Raw genomic sequence first — 24,272 nt, 5'->3', positions numbered from 1 at the left:
ATACATAAAATTTATTGATATTTTATAATTGAAAAATAAATGGACTGTTTTTTCATTGCTAAGTTTAACTACTAGTAGTAGCACCTCCTTAAGAGATTATGATTATTAATGGAGAAATGGACTTTCTTATCATAAAGTTTTAAGAATTAAATGTGAAATAATATTTGTTTTCGTTGACTCTTAATAGAAAAGTGTCGAGTTATTGTTACAAAATCTTATTGGGAGGAACAACAGTCACAATCATTCGGATTTACGTTTTATAATAGATTTCGTGTGACACATATAAAACAAAAATAGATAAAAAGTAATAAATGAAGAAAACAAAACATGTATATTTTGATGTAAAAGTACAACATTGGGATGTGTACTGGATGAAATTCTTTCTTTCTGAACAGAATATGTGATACACAATATAAATATATTGGAGTGATGCAACACGAATCTTAGCTATAATATATACTTTAAACTTTTATAAATAGAAATGGAGGAATAAAAATATTTTTTTAATGTTCACTTCTTTTCATAAGAAACACAAGTAATTGATATAATTGACATATTATAAAACGCAAGTAATAATATAATTGACAAATATTACAAATGAATAATTTTTTATTTAATACATACCAAGAGTAAAAAGATAAATTATTATAATTATCAGTATAAAAATATGTAGAGCATTCAGTTAGTTATTACATGGATAATATCAATTTGTTTTACATTTAAATTGTGTTTATATCGTGATTAATATATTCTTGTGATTATTCTCTCCTCATTGCTTATATTAATATGCAATACAGAAATACTTTCAAGTCCACTGGTTTGATGCTGCATGAATAAAGATATAAAAGTAGACAAATTACAAAAGATATTAAATAATAATTGTATAATTGAAATTAAGTTTACTCAGTAATAATATAAAAGATATTTGAATTAATAACATTCTCATAATTGAGAAAATATTTCATTATAGAATATTTAAATTCTTTTTGAAAGTAAATTTATAATAGATATATAATAGAAATAATTTTTACATTTATTCTCTGTTAATTTTATATTTATAAAAATTATATATTTAGAATTAAAAAGCTACAATCAATGCTAAAGAACCTTTTGTTAACAGAAAACTTGAAAGAAATTGAAATGTAAATACTAATTTATAATTTATAACAATTATTATAAAATAAAAAGATATAGCAATAAAAGAGGATAATTTATAATATCCTCAATTTAAATCTCTTTTCAAAAAAATGCACAGTTTTCATTATTAGTATTTGTACATATTTATAAAAAAAGATAACTTTATTAAATTTATTAGAATATTATTTTACAAATTTCACTAATTTTTTTATTTTTTTAATGAAATATAATTAAAATCTTGGGATATATAAGAAATAGATTAATGTGTGCGACGTTCAGTTATCATGAAAAAGTTTTTAAGTTTTCGTTATGAAAGCAGTGCAAAAATCAGAATACCATTAAGAAAAATATATCAAACTTATTTTAAAACTTAGATGAAAAAAGAGTAAAATGTGTGTGTATATATATATATATATATATGTATATATATATATATATATATATATATATATATATATATATATATATATGTATATATATATGTATATATATATGTATATTTTTTTTTCTAATTCGAGTATTAAAATTATAGTATTACTTTTGTCCTAACATGTGTGTATATATATATATATATATATATATATATATATATATATATATATATATATATATATGTGTATATATGTATGCATACACACATACACACACACACACATATATTCGTAGCATATTAATAAATAAATGTCTCTAAATTCTTCCTTGTATATAAAATTCTTTACTCACTACAATGTCGTACGTTTCTTCTGGTCTATATTTTAAGATTCTACTGGGTATTAGAAATGAGATTAATGTTTTAAAGACTTCTTTATCTTTACGCATTGCAATTGTGTAGTCATAATTAATAAATATTACAATATTGCAAAAAGCATCTAAATTCTTCATCAATGTGAAGCTCTCTCTCTCTCTCTCTCTCTTTCTCTTTTCTGCTAAATTATGTTGATACATCTTGGCAATTAAAAAATATGCAGTTATAATCATTTCAGTCCAATACACATTTCCCAACTTTAACAAACCTTTTAGGTTCAGATTAATGCACGCAACGAGTCGATCTTGTTATATGTAAGTCATCGAATTATTATATGTCGGCAGACTCGTTATGTGCTTACTACAGGCAAATATGTGTATGCATGCATGCATACATGCATGCATACATGCATACATGCATACATACATACATACATACATACATACACACACACATACATACATACATACATACATACATACATACATACATACATACATACATACATACATACATACATACATACATACATACATACATACATACATACATACATACATACATCATACATACATACACACACACACTCACACACACACACTCACACGCACGCACGCACGCACGCACGCACGCACGCACGCACGCACGCACACGCACGCACGCACACGCACGCACACACACACACACATATATATATGTATATGTATATATGATTACATTTAAAGACTATTAGGGGGGAAGGATGTAGAGCTATTACTGTGAGCCAGACTTAACATGGAGCCGCTGAGGCTTTCATCGTCCGGGTAAGATTCTTTTGATGCCTCAGCTATCGCCAGAGCACTGCAATAATTTGAAAAATATTATAAAAACTATAAAAAACTATACAGACATGCCGCACAATATTTGATAATGGAGGGATAAGGATAAACGTAATAAGATATTTTGTTAAAAACTGAAATATATGTGCTATATGTTTATAAAATTTAATTCGCTATATTTTTTAGCAAATTTTACATTTTGAATCGAATAATAAAATGCGTATTTTTTGAAACAGGAATAGGATTCACATACCTGAATCCTATTCTTGCACTTTCCTCATCAAATTGCTGCAATTCTCGTTCTTGCCTTTCGTGTAACAGACGTATACGTTCACTACGTTCACGGAGAAATTCCTGAGTTTCTAATTCCATTTTTTGCTCAAGCAAGGCTCGTCGAACAGATACGCGATCTTCCAACTCGCGACGTTCTCTGTTTCTCTGTGCCTCGGCTTGCATTTTATTTTTTGATTGGTATGCCATTAGAATTTCTAATTCATAATTTAATCTTTCCTATAAAATTAATTTTAAAATAATATAATTATATTACAAAAATATATAATATATGATAGTAATATTTATATATATGATAATTTATCATCATCAATTTCATCAAACCTTAAGATTATGGCATTCTACTTCTTGTGATTCATCTAGCCGTATACTTTGTTTTTGGAGCATTTCAGCGATACTCTGTTCATATTGATCGCCTAAAAGTGCCAATTTACGTCTTTGTTCCTCCTTTAATTTCTTAATAACAGCTTTCTGTTCTTCTTTAACAGTTGTTTGAAGGATTTGAGCTTTTAATGCTTTATATTGTCGTGTTTGTATTTTACAAGTTTCTCTAAACTGTTTACGAATTTGCATTTCTTTTTGCTAAAATTATAAAAATTATTTGTTAGTATAACAATCAGTATCACATATATATCATTGAAAAAAATATAACACAAACTGAAGTGTCATACTCTTATATTTCCTTAAATAAATATCAGTATAAATATCACTATAAAATAAGTATATTATATTATACATATATATATATATATATATATATATATATATATATATTAACTGATGGTTACACTGATATTTATTATTATTGTATCACTCACTTTGAGACTCTTCGGTTGCTGTTTAAGTTCTAACGCATGTTTTTTACGTAAATCACGTTCAGCCCTTTGCATGTAATCCTGTTGATTACAAAGTTCTGTTGTATGCTGTCGATGGACTTGATCCTCACGAAGTGCATGTACTGCTCTCTGCTGTCTATACTCTAATTCTTGCGTCTTTTCATGATGTCGCAGGAGCATAGCATGTGCCTGCTCTAATTGTTGTTGCCGTTTATTCAATTCCTAAATGAAAATTTATCTCTATATAATAAATTTACTATGTTTCACATGTTTACTATGTTTTAATGTTTTCTTAATAAAAAAAGAAAAATATTAATAGAACATTAATTGTTAAGCTTAACTTTAAAGTTAATATATAAAAAGTTATTTAAAATAGATAATATATAAAGTACTGATAATTATGCTGAATTAAACAGAGCATAAAGAAAACGCCTTTAAAATATATGCCCTAGCTTGTTGATAAATATTTTATATGTTTATATTATAATTTGTGTTGTCTTTTTATATTATTGTTTATAAGAATTATTAACTTACCTATGTGTAATATTTATTCAAAATAAAAAAAAAAAAAAAAAAAAAAAAAAAAAAAAAAAATATATATATATATATATATATATATATATAACATGGAAAAGATTTTAATGAAAATATAATTGTTTAGAGTGATTGAAAAATTATTTAAATGTATCAATAATAATAATAATAATAATAAAGCAAACCTCACGAAGAAGCTCCTGTTCCAAACTGTGGAAGATGAGTAACTTTTTTCTACGGAATTTACGAATTTCAAGATCCAGATATTCTCGTTGTCCTCTCGCAAGTCGTTGTTCCTCTTGCGCTTCCATTTGTCTCAAATTGTCTTTCTGACTTTGAAGTGTAGCATCGCGCTGTCTCTTTGGAGTTACTTCGTCCTGAGAAAGTTCTTTTTTCCATCTTTCTTTATAAGCCTATGTACGATCATATAATGTTTAAAAATGTAAATTAAATGTATTATAAATTTTATGTATTGACTATTTTATGCTAGTAACATCTTACTTTGTACTCTCTTTTCTGTTGAGCTTCTAGAGCTTTACGATCAGCTTCCTGTCTACTTGTTATCTCTTTATGAAGTTTCTTCTCGGCATTTTGATTTTGTTTTAACTTACGTTCCAGCTCTTGTAGATGTCTAAGTTGCAATTTCTCGAGATCTTTACTAAACTGTTGCAAAAGAGTTTCATACTCTTTATCTAATAGTTGCTTATGTGATTCCATTTCCATTTTGCAGCGTTCCTCTAATTTTACCTACAATAAGAATGAATTACGTCATACATATAAAAATTTAGAAACTACAGTCGTTGATAATTATTATACAAAAAATTGTTTCTTTTTCTTTTAATTAAATTTTTAAAACATTCTCGTTTATAAAAGGACATTTAAATTTTCTGATTCAGAGACACAATGCAAATTAAGGAATTTATAATTATATCAATTATAATTATATAATTAAAGATTTTATTTAGGCTTTTCTTTGTGTCAAAACTCATAATAATGTTAGACAAATTTGTTTGTTTGTAAATATATTAAGAGCTTTATATTCGAAATATTAAATTTGTTTGACTTCTTACCAAAGCACCTTGATGTTCTCTCCTCATTCGCTTATATCCACTCATTTGTTCGTGCATTTCCTCTTGCATATGCTCCTTTTGTTGTTTGGTAACAATTGAAGTTGTTCTAATTGTTGCAAAATTATTGGCACCGTGTTCAAGAAGATTGGCAGTGACACCACCTGCTGAAACTTTATGCCGATTTCTGACAGATCCCGAAGAATAGTCATTACCATCAGCATTCGGCAACGGCAGGCTATTGGTAGAGGAACTTTGAGAGCTTGCTGAGACGCCCATCGAATGAATTGAATGTTCTGAGGTAATTGAATTACTTTTGCTACTATCACCACCTGTTTGTTCATCAGGTGTATCTGTAATCGTACAGTTGTAAAGATTTAGAAATATTAATAAAATGCATTTACATGTACACACTCATAAAAAAACATAAAACAAATAGTACTAAGTTTAAATTGAATTGTTTACCAACCATCAGCATCACCAACTGTGCTCTCTGTTTCGCATGCATCAATCATCAAAATTTTCTTCATTTTACGATAATTCAAGTTATCTAATTCCCGAACAGCAGCTTTCGTTCTCTGTATCAAATCTATTAAAACTTGAGGAGAACGTGATCTGGTGACAAATGGATGCTGTAAAATTGAAAGCCTATAAGAAAACAACTAGACTACTATAACATACTGTGTATAATATGATTAAAAAAAAAGATATAAAATATGTACATAAAATATATCATTATAGATATACATAAAGATGACTCACTGATAATAGTTTCCCAGATGTCAATCTTTCAATTGGACTTTTTGTGAGACACACCTCAACAAAATGACGAAAGACATCAGTCCAATCTGGCGAATTTAACGTTGGAGTATCATTTTGTGCAATATGATACAAAGCGCTCATAGCATTCATATTAAAATAAGGCGGTTTCCTTTCCGCTGTAATTAATAAAGTAAACACTGAGTTAAATTGTATAACATTGTAAGTTAAATAGATAATAATTAGGGCAGATAGTCTAATAAAGTAAAATACATAAATTATAAATTAGAAAGTTTAGAGAAATACTGATATCTTGTAATTCAAATAATTAATACCACTTTGTTGCTTGAATGGATGAAAATGTCACATATTTAGAATTGAGCAATTAATAATAGTAATATTTAGACTATTAATATATATATAGTAAAAATATATATATATATAATATTAATCTATTAATTTTATCTAGGCAGAGAGTTTTCACAATCACTAATGTATTAAATCATATATACCTAATTCGATGCACGTTATTCCTAATGACCATACATCAACTTTGCCATCATATTGCCCTTCGTCCATAGCTAATATAACTTCTGGCGCCATCCAATATGGAGTCCCTACGAAGCTATTGGCTGGACATTTTATACTCGCGGACCCAAAATCAGCTAATTTGACTGTACCATTCTCAGTAAGTAGAATATTTCCTGCTTTCACATCACGATGGATTCTACCGAGAGTATGCAGATAATTCAAGCCACGCAATACGCCGTCACATATTGCGGCTATCTCTTCTTCTTTCAAAGGTCTTTTGTGTACTTCAATAATATCGGATGCAGAGCCAAGACAATATTCCATCACCAACTGTAAAAAATAGTGCATGTAAAAATTTTTAATGTTTACAAAACGTCATTTTAAAAAATTTAAAATAAAGCATATTTTTTTTTGATTAAAAAAGAAATACAATTTTGTACGTACCCAGGCAGTGTGGTCCCTGAGATAGCAACCCTTATATTCTATAGTGTTAGGATGATTAAGTTGCCTAAGAAATCGAATTTCTTTCAAAATATCCTGCCATTTTTCCACCGTTTGTTTGCCCAGGTAGGACATCTTTTTGATGGCAACAATTTCTTTGGTAACCAGGCATCGTGCATAGTAAACAGCCCCGAAACTACCATGCCCGATCTCGCGCAGATCCTCAAATATTTTCTCCGGATCATTTTTCTCAAATAATTCGGCAATCTCTGGGTCCTTCAAACTACCAGGCCTTGCAACAGCTGGCATAGTCGAGTTGTTGATAATTAGATGCCCGAGGCCTAGTCCAGACACCTTGCTTTATTGAATCGTCTTTAGATTCGTTGCCTGAACCTTCTAACTTTAATAAATCCTGTGTCAGTCCATTCTCGAATTTAACATTTTATCTAGAAAAAAAAAAAAACATGTTTTAGATATAAACATATTAAAAATATTTTAGATAGAAACATATTAAAAATCGTCTATAGTTTGAGTTACGCTAATGCATATATCGCATTAAAAATAAAATATTATTTTTCTTTACGTTGAATCACAGTTTTAATTAACTGCTACATAAAGTATAGAATTATTGGAAAATATAGAACAAGAACAATTCATATTCTAATATAAAATATTAAAGATAAAGATTATTTAACTTAGACATAAAAATTTTTGTAAAGATATATTAAAAGATATATGACTCAATATTTAACTTTTCAGTAATTAAAATTTTAATAAATATGAAATTAAAATTCCATGTGATAAGAGATTACTTTAAGTAAAATGAAAGATAAAATTTAATTATCTATTAGTATTTTCAAAACTTTTGGAGAAGAAAAACATATCTTTATCTTTAACTATTCATCGCACGAAAATTAGACACGTAAGAATTTATTCCAAATTTCAATAAGAAAAAATTTACATTTTTCTTAATATTATGTTTTATACATTTACTTTTAAATTATACTCCCAGATATTATCTGATATTATCTACCTAGAACTGTACATATACTTTGTACTATATACATTAATTAGAAATGACATCTTTTTATTAAAAACAAATTTTAAATAAAATTGATTTTAAGTTTCTCGTATTGTTAATTTATAATATTGTTATAAACTTTATTTAATTACAATGTGTTACTACAGATTATTTAGTTAATTATTCAATGAAAAAACTTTGATCGACTTGAAGCTACTGCATCTTCTCTGGTTAAATTTCCATGTGTCAGTATCTTCCATATCTCTAGTATCTTGTTAATTTTTAATAAAATTTTGACATTAATAAAATCAGGACTCTTTTATCGACAATTTTCTTAAAAAACACTATTTTCCTCATCCACGTATATTCTATATTAAATTTGATAACTTAAGAAAAATATAATACCCAGTTAAATCTTTTAAATATTATCGTTAATAAATTTTCAATTTTCTCTCAGAGGTTTCGAAGGAAAGAGGATTAGCATTTGCTCTCCAAATCGCAAAAAAGGTCTTTCACGTGAACGTTAGAAGTCGCAGCACCTTCCGACCGGATGCACTTTAAGAGTCTTGCCAAGTTTAACACAACGCACGAACCGCAAACACAACAACAAACATTTACGTTCGGCCCATTGTACGGCTCTATCGTTGTTTTCTTTCTTTCGTTTTAGTTTTTTTTTTTTTTTTCTTTGCAGAACGAGATTCTAAAAGCGATTTCCCGACGAGAGCGAGGAGAGGGAATACGTAACGACACCGCAGAAATAGAGGCACGTTCCCGTAGGAGCGACGAGAACCGTCGCTATTCCCGTCATTGTTTTTGCGTTAGTCACATTACTCGCCAACAAGATTAGAGAGACTGACACCTAGTATGTATATACATCAACGAGACCTAAGGATGAGACCGGTCGTTTTGTCAAGTTAACCGTCACCGCGCGAGGATCATCGACTGCCTCTGCCTCGTCGCAGCGGAATCGAATCGCAGGAGGAGGAAGAGGAGGAAGAAGAGGGGGGAGGGGTCAAAATATTCGACAGGGCGCGTTTGGACGACGTTTGGGGGTCGGTAGAAAATTATCGAGCGGCGTTGAGAGAATCCTTAAAAAAGCGAGTAAGCCTGTGGGCTTAGAAGAAAGAAAGAAAGAAAGAAAGAAAGAAAGAAAGAAAGAAAGAAAGAAAGAAAGAAAGAAAGAAAGAAAGAAAGAACGAACGAACGAACGAACAAACCGAGACTCGCGAGCGCGATGGCATTCGTAGGAATGTCGAACGTCGAACGATGACTCGCTCTCAGGAGGAGAAATGGAAAAATTAAACGGGCATTAGGGCAAGGTTTGGGTCTTGGGTCTTTACAGCCCGGATCAGGCCCCTCTCCCCCTCTCTCCTTGAGCAAGAGCGATGCAGCGCTGCGCTACGTTGCATCGCCCCCGTGTTCCCGATATACGCTCCGTCAATACGCGAAAACACACAATCGCATTAGCGTGCGTCACGGCCGGTCCGGTTGTCCGGCCGTTGGCGTGACATTGCACGGTTATATACCTTCCGCGAGACTCCGAGCGGAAGGAAATTCGCGAGCACGGAGGGGTAGGGTCGATCGGTCTCGCTAAAAAAGGGCCGAGAAAATCGTATTCACCTCCAAAATGGCGAGGGAGCGGGCGGGGAAGCATGCGCCTCGCAGGCTCTGTGCACTCTCTTCAGGCGGAGAAGACGGCGACGACGGAGGAGAAGGAAGAGAAAGAGAAGGAGCTGGAGGAGGAGAGGAGAAGGAGGAGGATGAGGAGGAAGCAGCAGCAGCAGCAGCTCTTTTTCCTAGCCGCCGATCCCGCGGGCATAATTAAACGCCCGTGTTCGACTCGCCGTCGTGCAGACCGCGCACCGCGCCCCGGAACAATACACGCCTCGTCCTCGTCGTCGTGACCGTCGCCGTCGTTAGTCGTATACGCACGTCACGCACGCACGCACACGCGCACGCGCACACACACACACACACACACACGCACACGACACACACCGCTGGTGCTCGCTCGCTCGCGCGCGCGCGCGCGCACGCTCTCTCTCGCGAGAGAGAGCGAGGAAGCAGCGAGCAACAACGAACTCGTCGGACACGGCGTCCAACTTGTCGCGCACAGATCCAACGACGATCGTGAGGATCACCGTCCTCGAGAAGGTTTCCTCTTCTGCGTTTCACCGTTCCCGATTTCGCCCCGTTTTATACTATACTTGTATACCGTACACTGTACACACTACACTAGGCACTAGGCACACACGAAACACGAAAGCTGTCCGTCGCGATGGCAGTGGCGCTCTACGCCGGTCACGTTGCAAACTAGCCGCCTCGATACGCTTGCTTCTCCATTCTCTTTATCCTTTCTCTCACTCACTCTCTTTTGTAGGACTAGGTCGGAAAAATTCATCCTTATCGATCGATGGAAACTATATATGCTATAATTTTTATGATTTCTATATTATCGACAATCGATAAATTTACGTAACATTCGAAAAAAATATTTAAATAAATAAAAATTGTAATTAAAATAATGAATGGTAGTTTATTTTGAAATAATTTATCATAATATTTAGTGATATTGTATCCATTAATTTCATAATGAAAATCTGTACATAAATAGAAAAAGTAGCTTATTACGCATGTATTTACATACATCTTACAGTACTTAATATATTATTTCGTATATATACGTATATATAAAATACATACATCAATATTTATATATAATATATATTTATATTATAGATGTAAGATTAGTTTATATTTTTATTATAAATATAATTAATTAATTACAGTCGGACCTCTTATCTTACGACAAAAAATCCTCTCATGCTACGACCGCGAAAGGGGAATTATACCCCCAATCTCAAATTTTTGTCGTAGGATAAGAGGTCCGACTGTAATATTATAATATTATAATTAATTAATAAATATAATATATCGTTTAAAAAGTTATCTTAACTTTTAAGAATTAAGTGTATAATTGGATAAATGTAAAAATAAAATAAGAGAAAACAGAGATATACAGTCGGACCTCTTATCCTACGACAAAAAAAATCCTCTCATGCTACGACCGCGAAAGGGGAATTATACCCCCACTCTCAAATTTTTGTCGTAGGATCAGAGGTTTAAGGGAAAGATTCCGGACCGAAAATGTCGTAGGATAAGACGTCCGACTGTAGTATTTACAGGAGTTTCATTTTACTGTAAAAATTATTAATGTTTCTGCTTTGGTATTTGAGTATATGCATTTCCCTATTTATGTGTGCTCTAAATCTTCCATCAAGGAAGTGAGAAACGTATTACCGTTGATTAATCTAGTAGTGCCCACGACAAATTCAACATTCACTAAAATTAGATTTACGTTTAACTATGTTTTTATTATGTTTGTTTATATTTAAACGAATAAACACATCGTAATCTCACAAAATACTCACAGTCTTCTTGTTGCGATAGAAAGCGAAGAGCAGATATCTCGGCAAAAGTACATCCTCCGATAAAAAATACCATAATTAATTTTGGCGGTTCAGAACTAGAATCTTCGCTAGTAATAGAATTTCCTGAAATAAAGATTTATTATAGCTTAGACGTACACTTAAAACAAATATAATGTATAATAAAAAAGTATATCAGAATAAAAAACTTACGTTTCGCTGAGGCTGTATTGTATGGAACACTGTTTACTGTAGGACCTGGCAGTAATCCCATCACATCGTTTAATCCTTGCCAACCATTTGGTTGTACTAGTTGTTCCACCAGTCTCACACTCAGCGGTGCGTATATTGAATGTACATAACTGATATCTTTTGGTGTTATTTCACTTTCGTCTTCCACTGTGAGTCTTAATGCTTTCCTCAAAACTGCATACTGTCGTACTGATTGTTGCTGTTTTAGCAATCCAGCCTTCTCTAAATTTAATATAGTTGGCAAATGTTGAAATCCATAAGTGTGAATTATTTCTCTTTTATAATAATCTAAGAGTTTTGGCTTTAATCCAGAGTTTGTCAATGATTGGATGCAAAGAAGACGTAAAACTTTGAGTAAGGGTTGTTGTTGTGCTATCATATCTTCAATGTATGCATTTGGTTTGTCAGTGTCAATACAATTTAACAATTCTTGTTCAACTTGCAATGATTCTAAAAAGTTGCTTGAGTCGGTAACTTCTTTTATCATCTCTGCGATTGTAGTATCTAATTAAAAAAAAAAAAAAAATAAATAAAAAGATGGTAAATATATTATTAAAATAGGAGCAAAAAACATATATAAAAAAAATCATAGAAATGGTTCAATATGTGGATTATTTACGCCTTGCTAAAGATTGTTTTGTTGCTAACATATGTGGCAACCTTGCAACAAATTGTTTGATTTCTTGCACACTCTTATCTCCATGTCTTTCGTCGAACTGAGAGGAAATTACTTTAGCTTTCTTACTAAGAACTGGACCGACACCATTGAAATTCTTATCTCTGCAAGAATAAAGATTATAAGATTATAAGATTATAAGCTATATAAAAAATATAGAACTATATAGAAAAACAGATAAAATTACATACCTAATCTCAGCAAAAAGTTCTTCTCCTGAATTTAATATGATTTGTTCTTTTTCATTTAAAGATATTGCTGTAGGAGAGTCTTCAGAATCATGAAACTTTTTTGCTGGTAATTGTACAGTATCTAGAAAAATATTAATTCTTCACTGATATAAATTAACGAATAACATACGTATAAATTGAGGAATAACATTGAAATTAAGTAAATGCCATATTGTAATTGCAAATATATATAAAACTGGTATGAAATTGATACTTTACTACACTTTATCCCAAATATTTCATCAATTAGACCTTCATAAGTTAATTGCGTAACTAGGAGTGAAAGTAAATCTACAGATCGATCCAATAATAATAAATGTTCAATAGTAACAGATGAAGCAGAAATTGCTTTATTATCTTCTTCTTCTCTGTTTAATCTCTCTAATAATTCCCACACTTTACTAGCAGCTGGTCCTCTTCCTGTTACTTTTGAGATTTTTCCATATAATTTCTGTAGACCTTGTATAGCTTGCGCAACTTGATACAAACAAGTGGGATCACTTTCCAAGTGAAATTCTTTAAAGGATCCACTTAATTCCATCGATAGTAAATCATTATCAAATGGAAAAAGATCACATTTAAATTCCTCTATCAATGTAAAACTACCAAAGACACCACGATTTTGAAGCTTCTTCTGACAAAGTAGACTCTTGCGTGGCACAAAGAATAAATGAAATTCTTTACGTGGCCTTTTATCCTCTTCACTGTAATTAATGTTATAGCCTATTATTATAATGCAATTAATATTACAGCAAATTATAGTAAGATATTATATAATAATTTGTACTAAAACTAAGATCAATAAAACTTAAGATTAATAAAAAAATAAAACTTTTTCCGCCTATGTCTCTTTGGGGGGATAAAGAGGGGTTTGTAAAATTCTCAAAAATGAGAATTGAAAATACAATTAGATCTTGGTAAATACACCAAGATAAATATGTGCCTTGTATATTTATCAATTTCACAGAAAAATTATTTTTGAAATCGATGCACTACCATCCGCGTTCGGCTCTATTGTTAGTCACTTTTGAAGTTTTGTGTTTATAAACATTAAAAGCCTTATTTCTCAAGTAATTTTGTAAAAAAATAAAAGTTACAATGTTATATGTATGTAACAACTGTATATCAACAACTTTTATTATTTAATATTTATATATATATATATATATATATATATATATATATATACTAAATAATAATTTTAAAACTTCTTTCACAATATAGTTGTAGTTTGCTTTAAACTTGTTAAAACAATTATATTCTAATAATAATATATTATATATTTACCCATGAACATTTTCAGCAATCAAGTCCATAAGCTCTAACTGTGGTCTCGAGATAAATATAATATTAACAATATTAGGCGGTATTGTTAAAGTTCCACCGTACAATGGATACATTTTCACGACACCATACTCTTCCAGTAAATTATATTTTGCGACAAGACCGATTGGTCCAGCCAATGATTGATCCCATATAATAGCCTAGACAAAACACAATTAAAAGCTAAATAATATATTAAATAAATATATTTGTAATCGATATTTCTTTTTATCTTCAACGAGATTAGGTTAAAGTTAATGTTACTGTAATACCTTCGGGCCATCGCACTTTTCCAACAAGCAAAGCAATCGCTTTCTCGATTGCTCCTGTATGAGTCTGACATTTAATCTGCCTCCTGTCAAATATGCCGATGACATAATTATATTGTTTACAAAATATTAGCTACATGCGACATTATACAGAAATCGTCCTCTCTCTCTCTATCTGTGACATAACCTACCGCCGACAATAGCTGATTGTTAACCGCTATATATTTACCATTGAATTAAGCTGTGGAAGATAGCCAATCAAAGTTAAGGGTCGAGAGGATCCACGGTGGAGACCTCATGCGGAGACTTCGGAACTACAAATACCGATCTACACGACTACAAATAGTTACCGAACTACAAATAGTTGACCAATCACAGTTGACTTTAGAGAAGAATAATCGAATATGATTGGGCAACTCTTCCGACATCCGACTTACGATAGCTATTGTGGAATCACCCTAATAGCGTCTCTCCGAACGCGTCTTTAGTACGCGTATCAAATGCTCGGTGTAAACAAGGCCTTTATGTCTACTGGCCGGAGGCCGGAGTCCGGATTTCGGATACTAACCAATATTGACTAATATTGATAGTTTTTGTTTTACGTTTTTGTAAACGAATTACAACTAGCTTCGAGATGATTAATACATTCCGTCTGATATCTCGGCAAAATCTTCATCAATTTCGTCAATTTCATAAATGGTAAGATTGGGATGTTTCGAAAACGTGTGTATATAACTATACAAATGAACATGGTTATATAACCTCATTTGTATCGCGTGATTTTATTTCAACTCGGAAATTATTAAAATATATATAATTTTTTTTGGTAAAGATTAGTAAACAATAATTTGATTTCATAAAATTATAAGAAAAGTCTAGTAGTAAATGTGTCAGATTTTCTCAAGTTGGAAGCACTTCAAAAAAATAATTATTTCAATAATACATTTGTCATATTTATCCATCATGTGTGTGTTTAGCATTATTCAACGAATGGAATCGAGTGCTGCGGTGGCGACAGAAACTGCATCACAACCACCACCACCTCCATCAGGTGTCGACAAACCAGTGAACCCAAAAATCGACAAAATAGCTAACGACATAAGCGCTCTTAATCTCGTAGAAGTAGCACAGCTCAGTGATTTGTTAAAGAAACGACTAAATCTGCCAGATGCACCTATCGTACCCATGGGAGGATTTGCTGCTATGTCTCAGACTGAGGTAACTTGTATTATCATAATGTTATATGCATACATACATACATACATACATACATACATACATACATACATACATACATACATACATACATACATACATACATACATACATATATATATATATATATATATATATATATATATATATATATACACACAAGCTCCATTTTATAGAATATAACTTTTTTTGCAAGAATATTAAGTTCTTATTATATTTAATTAAATTTGGATTTGCTGCTATGCTTCAGACTGAGGTAATTTTTATTATATATAATTAAATTAAAAGAAAATAGAATTATATCAACTTTTGATCATTAGTAAGGTTTTTAGAGTTTTTTAAGACAATTATTTTTCCTGTTTAGGAGGAGGAAGAACAAATACAAAAACGAGTACAAACATCGTTTACTGTTAAAATGACAGGATTTGATGACAAACAGAAGGTAGCTCTAATAAAGGAAATAAAAAGCCTGCTACCCGATACAAATCTTGTTCAGGTATTAAGTTATCAACTTTTTAAATATTAAATGTTGTATTATTGAAAATTAATTGTTTTATTCTATATAAAAATAGGCAAAAAAGTTTGTTGAAAGTGCACCTACGATAGTGAAGGCAGATTTAGCAAAAGATGAAGCAGAAAAATTGAGAGATTCTCTGACAAAGGTTGGTGCTAAAATCGAGATCATATAAATCCATATGTGTAATTACATATATTGTTATGTGTAATGTATCTATAATGTAAAGTAAAATACAGTAAAAATTTACATCCATTTATATAGCGATGCTTTCGACTACTATATTGCATAAAATTGTATAGTATTCCATTTTTGTTATCACACTTTTGTAAAATGTTAACATTTAACAAATTTAATTATTTCAATATATATATATATATATATATATATATATATATATATTGTATAATACATTTTTTTAGAAGGATCAAATTATCTCACAAAATCGTATAACAATATCTTTTCTTTCGATTAATGAAGAATATTTCTAAAGGATTTGTAAATCTAAAAAAAAACAAATATAATTTACTAATAATATATACATTGTTTTCTTGTAAAATTTAATAAAGATGTTAGGGAAATATGTACTTATTTAAATATACATATAAACAGAGTCCAGTAAAGATTGAACCAATGCTATATATATATATATATGCGTATACACACAATTATTTTAAAATCCCATTTCCACAAAGTTATAAAAAATTATTTTAATTTTCTTACAAATTACCATCTTTTTTAATTGCTCATGATGATTGGATATATGAACATGTATATATATATATATGTGTGTGCAAATAAATTAGAGTATTAAAGTAATTTTATGTTGAATCTTTTTGAAAGTTACTGGATTCTTTCATTTTCACTCTTATCAATTTTGAAAGAGATAATCTGTATCACGAGTACAGATTTCGCGGAGTAAATATATATACTGATAGAATAACTAAGAATAGGATAACTTATTTAAAAAAATTGACAAAAATTGATGGATGATGTGATTTAAAACATTCTTTGAAATATGATTCAATTTATACCGCAATTATATTCAATAAAAAAGATTAAAAGATTTATTAGCAACTTAAATATTCAAAACATTCTAATACACGATAACATATAATCGAACAAGTATTCCAAAGTACTTGCGAATTGAACGAATGGCGCTGCGACGGCCATATTGATAAAATAAAAGTGTCGTCCTATATGGTCATTGGGCCCCGTTCTTTCTCATGTCCGCAATCTTCTCATTTAACGTTTAAATATAACACAAAAATTTAATATAAATTCACGCTCTAAAGAACGAGGTTTCCATATATTTTCTTATAGAAAGTTTTGACAAGAGTAGTCACTATAAATACGAGGTTGATCGATCGTCGACGACCGAGCCCACGTCGATGACGCTACTGTTAGCCACGACTATTGCCACGATGGCCGAGGAGGCTGATACAAACGATAACGCGGCGATGGAAAGTATAGCGCAAAACATACTAGAGGTGCGTATAACTTGGTAATGATTAACGGGCAACCTCGGATGAGCCAGGGAATAATCACCGATGTAGGTGATCGCGAATGGCATGCACGATGAGCGGCGACCAGAGGTTATAACTCAGAATGCCGTTTCTCTTTCAATTTTGACAGGTCAGTACCGGAGGTGTTGGCCCGTCATCCGCGGCCAACGAGGTGGGCGCGTTACACTTTCAGGCGTCGCAGGTGATCGCGCGACTCGAGCAAGCGGTGGAGCAAGAGGCCGACGGCCACGGTGGCATCACGTGGAACAATCCCTCAGGATTTCTGTCGCAACCTAAGAAACCGGACGAGATATTAGTATTGATACAGGTGAGTGAATGAGAGTGTGTGTGTGTGTGTGTATATGTGTGTAGTGTTCGCTAGCAAAATAGACGCGCGCGATTGGCCGTTTCGATAGCGCGATAACTTCGATGATTGCTTATCACGTGGCGGAATGTTTTGTGCTACGTTCTGTCATATTGCACGCTGCAACGATGCAGTGAATTTCTAACAGAATAAATAAATTTGAATTCACGATTTAAAAAAAGGTGCATACTTTAAAAAAATTTTTTTTTCAGTAAAATCTTGATATCTTTTTAAAAAACAAATGTTATTCTCTATATTATTAGGCTAATAGGCGTAATTTTTTGCATTATTTTCTTTTGATTGTCATGTGTGTGTGTATTTTATATTTTATTAGATTTCGTATTATATATTTTTATTGCATTTTATGTCATATAAAATAAACATAAGGAATATAATAAAATATATATTTACAATTGAAAAGATATAATAAACATGTAATTTAATTTTTTCTGTGACTGTAAAGTTAGAACATATCACTGATAATAACACAGGAACAACAAAATTTTTTTTAAATCAACTGGAATCAGAGTGTTTCTTATAGATTTTGGATTGTTGAATCCAAATTTGTAAATCGTTTTATTTCATTACGTTTAATTTTTTAGATAATCGAGAAAAGGTGTGGAAAATTTGTGGAAAAAAAAAACATTTGAAGAAAGAGCAAAAGTATAAGTATCACACTAAAATGTGTTTGCACAGAACTGATTTAATTAGAGTTTGGTTAAATAAAGTTAAACAAAGTGCAATTAATGAAGAAATTTATTTTAAATATGGATTAGAAATTTGAGAAGTTGATTTCTAATCTTTTTGAAACTTATACTATAGTAGCACCAGTCCACTCCATGTCCAATTCTGTGTATAACTTATTTAACTTACTTGCATACACCTTACTTTAACTTGTTTAACTAATCTTTCAAAAGTAACAATTGAAATTCATTTACTTATGAGACTTAAAACTTAAAAGACCTTCTATAACTTATGCAAATTGTTTGATTGTTTTTTCCTTTACATCGATTTGTTTTACATCATAGGCTAATAACATATAATTAAAGGTAGGTAAAATTTCTTTTTGATCACACTTTATTTAACTTATCAATAACTAATTAAATCAGTTCTGAAATGTATTTTGATTTCATATTTACTTTTGTTTTTTCTTCAAATTTGTTGTGTTTTTTTCAATTTTCATTGATTTTATGCTTCCTTTCTTGATTATTTAAAAAACTAGACGTGATGTAGTAAAGAAACGAATTACAAATTTAGATCCAGCAAAAATCTATAAGAATTACTCTGTCCTAATTAATTAAAAAAATTGTGTGGTCCTGTGTAATTAATATTTGACATATCGTGGGAAAATAAAAATGCTCGATTTCATTAGAAAATTTTTGTTCTACAGGATTTGGTAGTTCACGAAGACGCGCCGCAACCAGCTGAGGCAGAATCTGCGGACGTGCCGATCAGTCAGATTACGGCTCTGCCAACTCTAACCGAGGCAGTGAAATTGGCCTTAGTCACGCACACCGTTTCAGCTTACGCGGTAGCGTTACCAAAGTTACACGCGCAAAAGCTCGCTGGTCGTCTCGCAGCCGACACAACGAGATGGCTCAGTCACATCTTCCGTTTCGTCGATTGTGCGTCCTCCTTCCACGAGGATCACTTGGAGGGATTGGTTAGGGTGACGCGGCTCGCTCTACATCGAAAATATCCTCGATACATGGAGGAAGGCTTTACTGCACTCGTGTCTCAGACTCCTTTAATTTACAGTTCTGTCGCTGCACCCTTAGGCGTCGTTCAACATTTGTGCCGACAGGTGATATTCCTCGATTCTTTTTTCGGCGATAATATATATATATATATATATATATATACACAGCCAAAATTATTTTTTCTTATTTCTTAATATATGTGTCAAAATACGACGGCTATTCGGAAATCAATCTCCGGTAGGCTTGTAAAATAAAACAAAAAACAGGAGAAAAAAAATATATATCGTAAAAGAGTTTGAAGATCACTGATTAAAACTATGTAACATATTAAAGATCTGTTATGTTTCCGCAGCTCTCTCTGCCGCTTCATTGCATAAGACCAATCCCACATAACACCATGTTTGGCTCGAGGCATACTATGGACATTTCGGCATTGGAACGACGCTTAGCGGAAGATACACAATCAAACAACGTGACACCGTTGTTGGTATTGGCTGAAGCCGGTTCGGTATTAACGGGTCATTGCGACAATATTACGCGATTACGAGCGATATGCGACAAATACAATGTCTGGCTACATCTCCGAGGACATTCACTGGCTGCGCTCGCGTTAAATAACTCGACAAAAGATTTGGTAACTGTTTGCGTAGTATGCTATTAACAAAATTTAATAATAAAGCTCTTTTTATCATCAAATATCTTCGAACTTTTTTTTATTATTAACTTAACTTTTTTATTTATTTTTTTATGTTGCAGCCATCAAAGATAGCGGACAGCATTACATTACCACTTGGCACATGGCTAGGTATACCTTCACTACCAGTAGTTGTATCCTTTTATGATGTCTTTTGATATCTTTAAGAAATGATCAAATAATAAATAATAATAATTAATAGTATTTAAAACTGAATTAAAATGTTAAAATATTTTGAAGGTTCTAAAGAATTAACTTTTGCAGTCTTTATATTCTTTTATACAGTCGTTATGATTTATTTATTACTTTCTTTTATGACATTCCTTTACATATATTATTGTCAATCAATTATTGCTTTGATTTTCTTTAATATTCACTTATAGACATTGTATAGATTAGCAGATATTAAAGGAGGAAGGCCTACTCCGAGAGACACTACTCTGTCACTAGTCTCAGGGCTGATGGCAGATTCACTGTCGAGAAGATTGCCAACTTTACCCTTATGGGCCATTTTACAAGCTCTAGGTCGAGACGGAGTATACAACAGATTTAAAAGATGTTTTTTGGCTGTGGAAGAGTTGTACAATAAGATTAAAGAGTTCTCTTGTATTAGAATATTAGTAAGTTTCTTCTAAAGAATGTACAGAAGGCGTCATGAATGTCTTCTTGTCTGAAGATTGCCGAGTTTAATGACAATTAGTCCAATAGCATCGCGTCTATGTATTGAATTTAGAAGCGGTTATTTTTCGGCAAAAAAGGCATTCATGACATCTGTATTCCTTTCATTGAAAAAAGGAAAGTAAGCGAAATTAAATTTACCGTTCATTCTCTTTCAGAGTCAACCGCCAGGTGGTGAAACGGAGTCTTACACTTTAAGTGAATATCTCTCGAACAATCTTGTAAACAATTTGCAGTTATTTGAAGTTGTAGCGAGCGCGTTAGTTTTCCAATTTGTACCTGCGCACAAGGATCTTCAAACTACGGAGCGTATACTACCCTATTACGACAAATTAAATTCCTGGTTAGGACAGATTCTTCAGAGAGACATTGACAATGTACAAATAGAACTTTGTGATATAGAACAGTGCGGTGTCGCGATTCGTATCTGTCCGTTGGAGAATCCCGATCAGCCGCCTACGACCGAAGATATAAATAATTTAGTGACCTGTCTTGAACAACAAATAGTAAGAATACTTTGGATTTTGTTGATCTGTATTCCTACCGAACGTAATAATGATAAATGTATTCTCCTTTTTATCATCTCCTTTTAAAGGACTTAACTTAAACTGGCACATTTACGTAATGTTAAAAATACGGTAGGAATACGGTACCAAATGTCTCGAATTAATCATTGATACTAATTGTAAATTAATCAGTAACACCATCGCAATTTCGTTGAATAGGAAATATTACTAGCGACAGTGGAACACAAAGACACCTTCGTACGTTTAGTCTCAGAGAATGATTCTTTACATTTAGTGGAAATGCCGGGTTGGGCGGGTTTGGGAGGTGTACGTTACGCTCCGCCTACTTGGATTCACGTTATGACTGATCAGGCAAGGGAAGAATTGAACAAACTTAATACGCAATTGGTCGAAACGCTACGTAGCACGGACGCCGCATTTTCCCTCGGAGAAGGCGCAGACGGCTTGGCTTGCGTTAGATTTGGCATGGTGACGCAAGACACAGGTGAAAAAAAAGCGCGCTATTTTTTTTTAATATCGATGCAATTTCATATACCATATTATCTTTCATCAAAAACGCTATGACATTCTATTTTCAGATGTTGCCGAACTGTTATCCTTAGTCTTGCAAGTTGGCCAGGAGGTTGAAGTCAGTTCTAAAATGATGGACACCATCTCTGAAGTAGTTAAGAGAGGTATCGAGACAGCACAAATCGATCTTGAGAGAGAGAACGCGGAAAAACTATGGCAGGAAGGTATTCTTAGGCATGTCCCCGTGGTAGGAACTTTTGTCAATTGGTGGAGTCCTATTTCAAAGGAAACGGGCGTTCGGGGTCGTAGTCTAAATTTGCAAGCTGGTAATTGTAAATTTTACATGGAGATATTCATATGTAAAAAATTATAAATAATATATATCCTGTATATATCTGTTGAAATAGGTGTTGTCGAGAGTACGGAAAACATTTACAAGTATCACATGCAGCTGCAACCTAATTTCGCACACAGCAACGGTTCCGGTGCCAGAACTCCGCCTCAGCCGCTAGTGCAAACACCAGTCGGTGCTAATAGTCAGAGCCATAGTCGATCGTCCAGTCATTCCAGCCTACAGAGCGGTAAAAGCATGCCTCTGATAAGCAGTGCCAGTTTCCAGCCTCAAGTAAAGGAAGAGTCGGGGCAAGCATTGGAGTCGTAGTAAACATTTTTACCGTTTTATGGTCGTATTTTTATGGTCGAGAGCACATATTGTTCCCAAGTCATCGTTGAACTTGGCTTAAGGGCGATATTATTTTGAATATAAAACGCCAAGATGATTCCCACCTCCAGATGCTCTTTATATCTTATATTATAGCAAAGTATTAGACTGTAATCTGTAAAATTTATTTGCTGGATAAAACAAAGCGCGCGTAACAGTTAAATTTTTCCTTACCGCTAATACTTTTGACCAACTATTTCTCACCTTCTCACTAATATGTCTCCGTAAAATCTTTTTCACAAACTTCACTATTAAATTCACGATTATATTTTCGCTACTAAACAACTTAATCACGGAGTGGTTCATGTACTTACTAGACTGATACGTAGCGATGTTATTTTTATGATAAGTTCACGCATAACAATTTTACACTGTAATGCCTGTTAACGTATCAAACTTGTACGCGTATATTCATTTTGTTGCTTTGGCAATCATTTTCATCTTTATTTTTCTCGTAGCATGTCTTTTTATTCGGCTTCCCAGCAGTCCAGCTACGAAGATGCAGAAACAAACACGAATCTTGATGTATATTGCATACATTAACGGACAGATTCGTAATAATTCCATGAAGAATGCGAATTTCTTTCCACACAATGTGCATTGCAAAAAAGTGCATAGTCTGATACTAGCTTTATGAAACAATAGTTAGAACAAAACTATTTTCTCTTTTAATTAATAGTTTTTTTTTTTTTGCTTTTTCTTATATTTTATTAATATTAATTTACACTTGAGATATATCTGCAGATTTTTTTTTAGAATATGTTGCAATAAAACTATTTATTGTTGAATATAGTAAAGTTTTATGTATAATATTATATATATTAGGCACTTTTTAATTATTATATCCCAAAAGATGCTTATAGTGAATTTTTTTGTTGTCAAAATCATTTAAAAGCTTATTTTTTTACTCGATAATGTTTATTTTCTTTAGAAATCATTAATAATTAATTTCTAAATTGATTTTTCGCATTTGTTAAGTTTCAAATTTTCAAAAGCACGTTGTAATTAAAATAAGAAAGCTTTTTCCTCTTTTTCTCCTCTCTATCTACATTTGTATTTTTTATGAAAGATTATGAAGAATAGGTACTTGTGTATGAAAATATTACAAGAAAAGTGTTCTGAAGGTATTTGAAAGATGTAAGCAATGACTCGCCAAAGAAAAAACTTATATTCCCATCTAAATAAAATAGAAAAAAAAATGATATGTATTATTGCTCTTGTATTATATAATCAGTGATGAAATCAAGATAAAATATTGCAATGATTAATATCAACGAGTAAAATATACCGCGCAATTAGGAGATACGTATTACGTACATATTACGTATATTACGTAAATTGTTGAAAAATATTGAAGATGAAAGAAATCGAGCAGTATATATATTTATGTACCAAAATTGTTGTAATAAAGTATTGCTAATGACTATGAAATATTGCAATATAGAGAATAGAGATTAACCGCCTTTTTTCGCGCTCCACACACACG

General features: G+C 32.0%; 4 protein-coding genes across 6 annotated transcripts; 2 read left to right on the top strand and 2 right to left on the bottom strand.

The window, feature by feature from the left end:
- Nucleotides 1-1,709: 1,709 nt before the first annotated feature.
- Nucleotides 1,710-10,464, bottom strand: Tao (Serine/threonine-protein kinase Tao). 2 transcript variants are annotated; one of them, XM_072890983.1, is made up of 12 exons: nt 9,801-10,464; nt 7,163-7,605; nt 6,700-7,048; nt 6,191-6,366; nt 5,898-6,060; nt 5,432-5,781; nt 4,863-5,108; nt 4,547-4,774; nt 3,810-4,049; nt 3,316-3,573; nt 2,954-3,210; nt 1,710-2,722 (listed from the first exon to the last, which is right to left on the bottom strand). In XM_072890983.1, the coding sequence occupies exons 2-12, from the start codon at nt 7,466-7,468 to the stop codon at nt 2,602-2,604; spliced, it is 2,694 nt and encodes an 897-aa protein (XP_072747084.1). In that variant the 5' UTR covers nt 7,469-7,605; nt 9,801-10,464; the 3' UTR covers nt 1,710-2,601. The 2 variants fall into 2 exon arrangements, with proteins under 2 accessions (XP_072747084.1, XP_072747089.1); XM_072890988.1 differs by lacking the exon at nt 9,801-10,464 and adding an exon at nt 8,586-8,720.
- Nucleotides 10,465-10,751: 287 nt separating this feature from the next.
- On the bottom strand, nt 10,752-14,572 carry Car (vacuolar protein sorting-associated protein 33A). Its single transcript, XM_072896649.1, has 8 exons — nt 14,362-14,572; nt 14,054-14,250; nt 12,986-13,470; nt 12,728-12,848; nt 12,480-12,640; nt 11,822-12,364; nt 11,612-11,734; nt 10,752-11,522 (listed from the first exon to the last, which is right to left on the bottom strand). Exons 1-8 carry the CDS (start codon nt 14,464-14,466, stop codon nt 11,434-11,436), a joined length of 1,824 nt encoding a protein of 607 aa, XP_072752750.1. The 5' UTR covers nt 14,467-14,572; the 3' UTR covers nt 10,752-11,433.
- A 303-nt stretch (nt 14,573-14,875) lies between these two features.
- Nucleotides 14,876-16,342, top strand: Mrpl12 (mitochondrial ribosomal protein L12). The gene is made up of 4 exons (XM_072896339.1): nt 14,876-15,057; nt 15,336-15,576; nt 15,938-16,069; nt 16,146-16,342. The coding sequence occupies exons 1-4, from the start codon at nt 14,993-14,995 to the stop codon at nt 16,260-16,262; spliced, it is 555 nt and encodes a 184-aa protein (XP_072752440.1). The 5' UTR covers nt 14,876-14,992; the 3' UTR covers nt 16,263-16,342.
- Nucleotides 16,343-17,485: 1,143 nt separating this feature from the next.
- On the top strand, nt 17,486-24,217 carry LOC140667531 (pyridoxal-dependent decarboxylase domain-containing protein 1). Of its 2 annotated transcripts, none has more exons than XM_072895611.1 (10): nt 17,486-17,577; nt 17,723-17,920; nt 19,347-19,760; nt 20,009-20,290; nt 20,413-20,484; nt 20,734-20,970; nt 21,187-21,534; nt 21,754-22,039; nt 22,134-22,391; nt 22,473-24,217. In XM_072895611.1, exons 1-10 carry the CDS (start codon nt 17,512-17,514, stop codon nt 22,724-22,726), a joined length of 2,415 nt encoding a protein of 804 aa, XP_072751712.1. In that variant the 5' UTR covers nt 17,486-17,511; the 3' UTR covers nt 22,727-24,217. The 2 variants fall into 2 exon arrangements, with proteins under 2 accessions (XP_072751712.1, XP_072751794.1); XM_072895693.1 differs by having other exon boundaries at nt 17,562-17,639.
- Nucleotides 24,218-24,272: the final 55 nt, after the last annotated feature.

This window comes from Anoplolepis gracilipes, chromosome 1 (genome assembly GCF_047496725.1).
Source record: "Anoplolepis gracilipes chromosome 1, ASM4749672v1, whole genome shotgun sequence".
Taxonomy (NCBI): Eukaryota; Metazoa; Arthropoda; class Insecta; order Hymenoptera; family Formicidae; genus Anoplolepis; species Anoplolepis gracilipes.
This window is presented reverse-complemented; position numbering and strand designations above follow the sequence as displayed.